At 45.6% G+C, this 10,467-nt stretch overlaps 2 protein-coding genes across 2 annotated transcripts in view; both read left to right on the forward strand.

The window, feature by feature from the left end:
* LOC124029299 (probable E3 ubiquitin-protein ligase HERC1) overlaps positions 1 to 6,638 on the forward strand; it is a gene marked incomplete at its 5' end in the record, with an annotated part of 12,931 nt that extends 6,293 nt beyond the window's left edge. The window contains 6 exons of the mRNA XM_046341064.1: positions 55 to 210; positions 1,098 to 1,220; positions 4,570 to 4,672; positions 4,907 to 5,076; positions 6,243 to 6,381; positions 6,631 to 6,638. Coding sequence (XP_046197020.1) covers positions 55 to 210; positions 1,098 to 1,220; positions 4,570 to 4,672; positions 4,907 to 5,076; positions 6,243 to 6,381; positions 6,631 to 6,638 — 699 coding nt within the window. The remainder of the gene's footprint in view (positions 1 to 54; positions 211 to 1,097; positions 1,221 to 4,569; positions 4,673 to 4,906; positions 5,077 to 6,242; positions 6,382 to 6,630) is intronic.
* Positions 6,639 to 6,843: 205 nt separating this feature from the next.
* Positions 6,844 to 9,853, forward strand: LOC124029300 (probable E3 ubiquitin-protein ligase HERC1; the record flags this gene model as incomplete). Its single annotated transcript, XM_046341065.1, has 2 exons — positions 6,844 to 7,020; positions 9,684 to 9,853. Coding segments are annotated over exons 1-2 (266 nt in total), but the record flags the coding sequence as incomplete, so codon positions are not given.
* Positions 9,854 to 10,467: the final 614 nt, after the last annotated feature.

The raw sequence follows: 10,467 nt of genomic DNA on the forward strand, positions 1-10,467 counted from the left end.
CTTGTTCTGATTGGCTGTTGTTCCCATGTTCATCCACGTTTCCTCTGTGGTCAGATGTCCTGCGGGTTCAAGCACTCCGCGGTGGTGACCGCTGATGGGAGGCTGTTCTCCTTTGGGAACGGGGACTATGGCAGGCTTGGGCTGGGAAACACCTCCAACAAGAAGCTCCCTGAGAAGGTCACTGCGTTGGAGGGGTACCAGGTCGGACAGGTGAGATACACTAACAGATACCAGGTAATATACACTAACAGGTACCAGGTCGGACAGGTGAGATACACTAACAGATACCAGGTAATATACACTAACAGGTACCAGGTAATATACACTAACAGGTACCAGGTCGGACAGGTGAGATACACTAACAGGTACCAGGTAATATACACTAACAGATACCAGGTAATATACACTAACAGATACCAGGTAATATACACTAACAGGTACCAGGTAATATACACTAACAGGTACCAGGTAATATACACTAACAGATACCAGGTCGGACAGGTGAGATACACTAACAGGTACCAGGTAATATACACTAACAGATACCAGGTAATATACACTAACAGATACCAGGTAATATACACTAACAGGTACCAGGTAATATACACTAACAGATACCAGGTAATATACACTAACAGATACCAGGTAATATACACTACAGATACCAGGTAATATACACTAACAGATACCAGGTAATATACACTAACAGGTACCAGGTAATATACACTAACAGGTACCAGGTAATATACACTAACAGGTACCAGGTCAGACAGGTGAGATACACTAACAGATACCAGGTAATATACACTAACAGATACCAGGTAATACACACTAACAGATACCAGGTAATATACACTACAGATACCAGGTAATATACACTAACAGATACCAGGTAATATACACTAACAGATACCAGGTCAGACAGGTGAGATACACTAACAGATACCAGGTCGGACAGGTGGAATACACTAACAATATAATAGCATAAAAAACACATTCTCTGAAAGCATTTGGTTTCGTTGTGTCAGGTAAACCACGTCAAACACAGTTCAGGTACTGAACCACCTGACCCACGTCTGGTTCTGTCCGGTTCCCAGGTGGCGTGTGGTCTGAATCACACCGTAGCCGTCTCCGCCGATGGAATGATGGTCTGGGCCTTCGGAGACGGAGACTACGGGAAACTGGGCCTGGGGAATTCTACCGCCAAGTCCTCACCTCAGGTATGTACGGTAGTAGTATATTCTGGCGGTAGTATATTCTGGCGGTAGTATATTCTGGCGGTAGTATATTCTGGCGGTAGTATATTCTGGCGGTAGTATATTCTGGCGGTAGTATATTCTGTTGGTAGTATATTCTGGCGGTAGTATATTCTGTTGGTAGTATATTCTGGCGGTAGTATATTCTGTTTATATTCTGGCGGTAGTATATTCTGGCGGTAGTATATTCTGTTTATATTCTGGCGGTAGTATATTCTGGCGGTAGTATATTCTGGCGGTAGTATATTCTGGCGGTAGTATATTCTGGCGGTTGTATATTCTGGCGGTAGTATATTCTGGCGGTTGTATATTCTGGCGGTAGTATATTCTGTTTATATTCTGGCGGTAGTATATTCTGTTTATATTCTGGCGGTAGAATATTCTGGCGGTAGTATATTCTGGCGGTTGTATATTCTGGTGGTAGTATATTCTGGCGGTAGTATATTCTGGCGGTTGTATATTCTGGCGGTAGTATATTCTGTTTATATTCTGGCGGTAGTATATTCTGTTTATATTCTGGCGGTAGTATATTCTGTTTATATTCTGGCGGTAGTATATTCTGTTTATATTCTGGCGGTAGAATATTCTGGCGGTAGTATATTCTGTTTATATTCTGGCGGTAGTATATTCTGGCGGTTGTATATTCTGGCGGTAGTATATTCTGGCGGTAGTATATTCTGTTTATATTCTGGCGGTAGTATATTCTGGCGGTAGTATATTCTGTTTATATTCTGGCGGTAGTATATTCTGGCGGTAGTATATTCTGTTTATATTCTGGCGGTAGTATATTCTGGCGGTAGTATATTCTGTTTATATTCTGGCGGTAGTATATTCTGGCGGTAGTATATTCTGTTTATATTCTGGCAGTAGTATATTCTGGCGGTTGTATATTCTGGCGGTAGTATATTCTGTTGTTAGTATATTCTGTTTATATTCTGGCGGTAGTATATTCTGGCGGTTGTATATTCTGGCGGTAGTATATTCTGGCGGTAGTATATTCTGTTTATATTCTGGCGGTAGTATATTCTGGCGGTTGTATATTCTGGCGGTAGTATATTCTGTTTATATTCTGGCGGTAGTATATTCTGGCGGTAGTATATTCTGGCGGTAGTATATTCTGTTTATATTCTGGCGGTAGTATATTCTGGCGGTTGTATATTCTGGCGGTAGTATATTCTGTTGGTAGTATATTCTGTTTATATTCTGTTGGTAGTATATTCTGTTTATATTCTGGCGGTAGTATATTCTGTTTATATTCTGGCGGTAGAATATTCTGGCGGTTGTATATTCTGTTGGTAGTATATTCTGGCGGTTGTATATTCTGGCGGTAGTATATTCTGGCGGTTGTATATTCTGGCGGTAGTATATTCTGGCGGTTGTATATTCTGGCGGTAGTATATTCTGGCGGTTGTATATTCTGGCGGTAGTATATTCTGGCGGTTGTATATTCTGGCGGTAGTATATTCTGTTTATATTCTGGCGGTAGTATATTCTGTTTATATTCTGGCGGTAGTATATTCTGTTTATATTCTGGCGGTAGAATATTCTGGCGGTTGTATATTCTGTTGGTAGTATATTCTGGCGGTTGTATATTCTGGCGGTAGTATATTCTGGCGGTAGTATATTCTGTTTATATTCTGGCGGTAGTATATTCTGTTTATATTCTGGCGGTAGTATATTCTGTTTATATTCTGGCGGTAGTATATTCTGGCGGTAGTATATTCTGTTTATATTCTGGCGGTAGTATATTCTGTTTATATTCTGGCGGTAGTATATTCTGTTTATATTCTGGCGGTAGTATATTCTGGCGGTAGTATATTCTGGTGGTAGTATATTCTGTTTATATTCTGGCGGTAGTATATTCTGTTTATATTCTGGCGGTAGTATATTCTGGTGGTAGTATATTCTGTTTATATTCTGGCGGTAGTATATTCTGTTTATATTCTGGCGGTAGTATATTCTGGCGGTAGTATATTCTGGTGGTAGTATATTCTGTCTATATTCTGGCGGTAGTATATTCTGTTTATATTCTGGCGGTAGTATATTCTGGCGGTAGTATATTCTGGTGGTAGTATATTCTGTCTATATTCTGGTGGTAGTATATTCTGTTTATATTCTGGCGGTAGTATATTCTGTTTATATTCTGGCGGTAGTATATTCTGGCGGTAGTATATTCTGTTTATATTCTGGTGGTAGTATATTCTGGCGGTAGTATATTCTGTTTATATTCTGGCGGTAGAATATTCTGCCGGTTGTATATTCTGTTGGTAGTATATTCTGGCGGTTGTATATTCTGGCGGTAGTATATTCTGGCGGTTGTATATTCTGGCGGTAGTATATTCTGGCGGTAGTATATTCTGGCGGTTGTATATTCTGGCGGTAGTATATTCTGGCGGTTGTATATTCTGGCGGTAGTATATTCTGTTGGTAGTATATTCTGGCGGTTGTATATTCTGGCGGTTGTATATTCTGGCGGTTGTATATTCTGGCGGTAGTATATTCTGGCGGTAGTATATTCTGGCGGTAGTATATTCTGTTGGTAGAATATTCTGTTGGTAGTATATTCTGGCGGTAGTATATTCTGGCGGTTGTATATTCTGGTGGTAGTATATTCTGTTTATATTCTGGCGGTAGTATATTCTGTTTATATTCTGGCGGTAGTATATTCTGTTTATATTCTGGTGGTAGTATATTCTGTTTATATTCTGGCGGTAGTATATTCTGGTGGTAGTATATTCTGTTTATATTCTGGCGGTAGTATATTCTGGTGGTAGTATATTCTGTTTATATTCTGGCGGTAGTATATTCTGTTTATATTCTGGTGGTAGTATATTCTGTTTATATTCTGGCGGTAGTATATTCTGTTTATATTCTGGCGGTAGTATATTCTGGTGGTAGTATATTCTGTTTATATTCTGGCGGTAGTATATTCTGGCGGTAGTATATTCTGTTTATATTCTGTTTATAGTATAGTGTGTATATTCTGTGTATATTCTGTCTATAGTATAGTGTGTATATTCTGTGTATATTCTGTGTATATTCTGTCTATAGTATAGTGTGTATATTCTGTCTATAGTATATTCTGTGTATATTCTGTCTATAGTATAGTGTGTATATTCTGTGTATATTCTGTCTATAGTATAGTGTGTATATTCTGTGTATATTCTGTGTATATTATGTCTATAGTATAGTGTGTATATTCTGTGTATATTCTGTGTATATTCTGTGTATATTGTCTCTTGCAGTGCCACTTCACCAAGTCATATTCCAGTTGTGTGTGAAACACGTTGTTGTTGTTGTTGTTGTTCCACAGAAGGTGGACGTTCTCTGTGGCCTCGGCATCAAGAAGGTGTCCTGTGGAACTCAGTTCTCTGTTGCCCTCACTAAAGATGGCAACGTGTACACGTTCGGACAAGGTCTGGATATGATGCACCACACACTGTTCAGTTTCAACAGATAACATAGAAATATTATAGAATAGAACATGCTGAGGCGTTTCTATATTATTTTCATCGTCCGTCTTGATTTTTGACCCCCCCAAAAAATTCCGGTCTACTTTAGACATAACATAACATACAGAATGTGTCTTTGTTAGCCTATAACACCCCTCATCAACCCTCCTGTGTGTCCCCCCCCCCCCTCGTCTACAGACCGACTGATAGGGCTGCCCGAGGGCCGTGCCAGGAACCACAACCGTCCCCAGGTGGTGCCAGCTCTGTCTGACGTGTTTATACAGGATGTGGCTGTGGGGGCCGAACACACACTGGTCCTGTCCTCCACAGGAGAGGTCTATACCTGGGGCAGCAACTCAGAGGGACAGGTAGAATACAACACACACTGGTCCTGTCCTCCACCCTAGAGGTCTATACCTGGGCAGCAACTCAGAGGGACAGGTAGAATACAACACACACTGGTCCTGTCCTCCACCCTAGAGGTCTATACCTGGGCAGCAACTCAGAGGGACAGGTAGAATACAACACACACTGGTCCTGTCCTCCACCCTAGAGGTCTATACCTGGGGCAGCAACTCAGAGGGACAGGTAGAATACAACACACACTGGTCCTGTCCTCCACCCTAGAGGTCTATACCTGGGCAGCAACTCAGAGGGACAGGTAGAATACAACACACACTGGTCCTGTCCTCCACCCTAGAGGTCTATACCTAGGGCAGCAACTCAGAGGGACAGGTGGAATACAACACACACTGGTCCTGTCCTCCACCCTAGAGGTCTATACCTGGGCAGCAACTCAGAGGGACAGGTAGAATACAACACACACCCATACAGGGACAGATACTCACACAGGGACAGGTACTCACACCCATACAGGGACAGGTACTCACACCCATACAGGGACAGGTACTCACACCCACACAGGGACAGGTACTCACACCCACACAGGGACAGGTACTCACACCCATACAGGGACAGGTACTCACACCCGCATAGGGACAGGTACTCACACCCACACAGGGACAGGTACTCACACCCATACAGGGACAGGTACTCACACCCATACAGGGACAGGGACAGGTACTCACACCCGCATAGGGACAGGTACTCACACCCATACAGGGACAGGTAGGATACAACACACACCCACACAGGGACAGGTACTCACACCCACACAGGGACAGATTTGTGTCTCTGTTCTCTCTGTCTCCTAGTTGGGTCTTGATCAGTGTCTCTTTTCTCTCTGTCTCCTAGTTGGGTCTTGATCTGTGTCTCTTTTCTCTCTGTCTCCTAGTTCGGTCTTGATCTGTGTCTCTGTTCTCTCTGTCTCCTAGTTGGGTCTTGATCAGTGTCTCTTTTCTCTCTGTCTCCTAGTTCGGTCTTGATCTGTGTCTCTGTTCTCTCTGTCTCCTAGTTGGGTCTTGATCAGTGTCTCTTTTCTCTCTGTCTCCTAGTTCGGTCTTGATCAGTGTCTCTTTTCTCTCTGTCTCCTAGTTGGGTCTTGATCTGTGTCTCTGTTCTCTCTGACTCCTAGTTGGGTCTGGGCCACACCAACCATGTGAGAGAGCCCACCCTGGTGACATCACTACAGGGGAAGGACATTCACCAGGTCTCTGCTGGTCGCTGTCACTCTGCTGCCTGGACCGCTCCGTCTGTCCCTCCCCGGGCTCCGGGTAAATACACGCGCACACGCACACACTCACGCACTCACGCACACACACACACACACACACATAGACATACACACACATATATATACACACACGCACGCACGCACGCACGCACACTCACGCACACACACACACACATATACACACACACACATATATACCACACACACACGCACACGCACACACACACAGCAGGCAGTCTCTCTCCTTCAGTCATCAACACGTGGACTGACAGCCTCTGTACCTGTTGAGGTGTTTAATGGTCAGGTACTTTAACATGGAGTCATCATATCTCCAACTCTAGATGGCAGTCAATTCCACCTTCTGTCTGATGAAATGGATTGTGTTCTGACTCCCTCTCCCTCCCTCTCTCTCTCTCTCTCTCTCTCTCTCCCTCTCTCTTTCTCTCCCTCTCTCCCTCCCTCCCTCCTTCTCTGTCTTTGACATGTGTTTGTTCTGCCCCCGTCTCCAGGTTCATCCGTACCCCTCCAGCTAGGCCTGCCGTCAGCGGTGCCTCCCCAGTTCAGCTCTCTGAGAGAGGTCAGCATGGAGGCAGTCCGGGCCAGACTACGTGTTCTTTATCACTTCTCTGACCTCATGTACTCTTCATGGAGATTACTCAACCTCAGCCCAAACAACCAGGTACACACCCCTCACTCAACCTCAGCCCCAACAACCAGGTACACACCCCTCCCTCAACCTCAGCCCCAACAACCAGGTAACCACCCCTCCCTCAACCTCAGCCCCAACAACCACATCTCACACAACCTCAGCCCCAACAACCAGGTACACACAACTCACTCAACCTCAGCCCCAACAACCACCCCTCACTCAACCTCAGCCCCAACAACCAGGTACACACACCTTAGTCAACCTCAGCCCCAACAACCACACCTCACTCAACCTCAGCCCCAACAACCAGGTACACACACCTCAGTCAACCTCAGCCCCAACAACCAGGTACACACACCTCAGTCAACCTCAGCCCCAACAACCAGGTACACACCCCTCACTCAACCTCAGCCCCAACAACCAGGTACACACCCCTCCCTCAACCTCAGCCCCAACAACCACACCTCACTCAACCTCATCCCAAACAACCAGGTACACACCCCTCACTCAACCTCAGCCCCAACAACCAGGTACACACAACTCACTCAACCTCAGCCCCAACAACCACCCCTCACTCAACCTCAGCTCCAACAACCAGGTACACACCCCTCACTCAACCTCAGCCCCAACAACCAGGTAACCACCCCTCACACAACCTCAGCCCCAACAACCAGGTACACACACCTCAGTCAACCTCAGCCCCAACAACCAGGTACACATCCCTTACTCAACCTCAGCCCCAACAACCAGGTACACACAACTCACTCAACCTCAGCCCCAACAACCACACCTCACTCAACCTCAGCCCAAACAACCAGGTACACACCCCTCACTCAACCTCAGCCCCAACAACCAGGTACACACAACTCACTCAACCTCAGCCCCAACAACCACACCTCACTCAACCTCAGCCCAAACAACCAGGTACACACCCCTCACTCAACCTCAGCCCAAACAACCAGGTACACACCCCTCACTCAACCTCAGCCCAAACAACCAGGTACACACCCCTCACTCAACCTCAGCCCCAACAACCAGGTACACACCCCTCCCTCAACCTCAGCCCAAACAACCAGGTACACACCCCTCACTCAACCTCAGCCCAAACAACCAGGTACACACCCCTCACTCAACCTCAGCCCCAACAACCAGGTACACATCCCTTACTCAACCTCAGCCCCAACAACCAGGTACACACAACTCACTCAACCTCAGCCCCAACAACCACACCTCACTCAACCTCAGCCCAAACAACCAGGTACACACCCCTCACTCAACCTCAGCCCCAACAACCAGGTACACACAACTCACTCAACCTCAGCCCCAACAACCACACCTCACTCAACCTCAGCCCAAACAACCAGGTACACACCCCTCACTCAACCTCAGCCCAAACAACCAGGTACACACCCCTCACTCAACCTCAGCCCAAACAACCAGGTACACACCCCTCACTCAACCTCAGCCCCAACAACCAGGTACACACCCCTCCCTCAACCTCAGCCCAAACAACCAGGTACACACCCCTCACTCAACCTCAGCCCAAACAACCAGGTACACACACCTCACTCAACCTCAGCCCCAACAACCAGGTAGACACACCTCACTCAACCTCAGCCCCAACAACCAGGTACACACCCCTCCCTCAACCTCAGCCCCAACAACCAGGTACACACCCTCACTCAACCTCAGCCCCAACAACCAGGTACACACACCTTACCTCACACACCTCACCTCACCACACACACCTCACCACAGACTCATCTCACCACACACACACTTCACCACACACACCTCACCACACACACACCTCACCACACACCCCTCACTCAACCTCAGCCCCAACAACCAGGTACACACACCTCACCTCACACACCTCACCTCACCACACACATCTCACCACAGACTCATCTCACCACACACACACTTCACCACACGCACACACCTCACCACACACACCTCACCCCACACACACACAGCACTATGTCCTCCAATTTAATGTTGTCAGACAGAGTAGCATATTTAGCATTTAATCCTGTATTGAATGTCTGTTATGATTCAATACATCTGACTCATTCCTCTCTACTGTATAATCCTGTATTGATTGTCTGTTATGATTCAATACATCTGACTCATTCCTCTCTACTGTATAATCCTGTATTGATTGTCTGTTATGATTCAATACATCTGACTCATTCCTCTCTACTGTATAATCCTGTATTGAATGTCCGTTATGATTCAATACATCTGACTCATTCCTCTCTACTGTATAATCTGTATTGAATGTCTGTTATGATTCAATACATCTGACTCATTCTCTACTGCATAATCCTGTATTGATTGTCTGTTATGATTCAATACATCTGACTCATTCTCTCTACTGTATAATCTGTATTGATTGTCTGTTATGATTCAATACATCTGACTCATTCCTCTCTACTGTATAATCCTGTATTGATTGTCTGTTATGATTCAATACATCTGACTCATTCTCTCTACTGTATAATCCTGTATTGATTGTCTGTTATGATTCAATACATCTGACTCATTCACCTCTACTGTATAATCCTGTATTGATTGTCCATTATGATTCAATACATCTGACTCATTCCTCTCTACTGTATAATCCTGTATTGATTGTCTGTTATGATTCAATACATCTGACTCATTCCTCATAACTGTGTGTGTTTCAGAGCTGTACGTCCCACTACAACACAGGGACGTGGGGCATCGTCCAGGGCCAGTTGAGGCCCCTGCTGGCACCCAGAGTCTATACTCTCCCCATGGTGAGGTCCATAGGGAAGACTATGGTGCAAGGAAAGAACTATGGACCCCAAATCACTGTCAAAAGGATCTCCACACGGTATGTCCACTATCCTAGAGGGGTAGAGATGTTCTCCTCACGGTCTGTCCACTATCATAGAGGAGTAGAGATGTAGAGGTTCTCCTCACGGTCTGTCCACTATCATAGAGGAGTAGAGATGTAGAGGTTCTCCTCACGGTCTGTCCACTATCCTAGAGGAGTAGAGATGTTCTCCTCACGGTCTGTCCACTATCCTAGAGGAGTAGAGATGTAGAGGTTCTCCTCACGGTCTGTCCACTATCCTAGAGGAGTAGAGATGTAGAGGTTCTCCTCACAGTCTGTCCACTATCCTAGAGGAGTAGAGATGTTCTCCTCACGGTCTGTCCACTATCCTAGAGGAGTAGAGATGTAGAGGTTCTCCTCACAGTCTGTCCACTATCCTAGAGGAGTAGAGAGGTTCTCCTCACGGTCTCTCCACTATCCTAGAGGAGTAGAGATGTAGAGGTTCTCCTCACGGTCTCTCCACTATCCTAGAGGAGTAGAGATGTTCTCCTCACGGTCTGTCCACTATCCTAGAGGAGTAGAGATGTAGAGGTTCTCCTCACGTTCTGTCCACTATCCTAGAGGAGTAGAGATGTAGAGGTTCTCCTCACGGTCTGTCCACTATCCTAGAG

The sequence above is a fragment of the Oncorhynchus gorbuscha genome, unplaced genomic scaffold (assembly GCF_021184085.1).
Source record: "Oncorhynchus gorbuscha isolate QuinsamMale2020 ecotype Even-year unplaced genomic scaffold, OgorEven_v1.0 Un_scaffold_6035, whole genome shotgun sequence".
Lineage (NCBI taxonomy): Eukaryota > Metazoa > Chordata > Actinopteri > Salmoniformes > Salmonidae > Oncorhynchus > Oncorhynchus gorbuscha.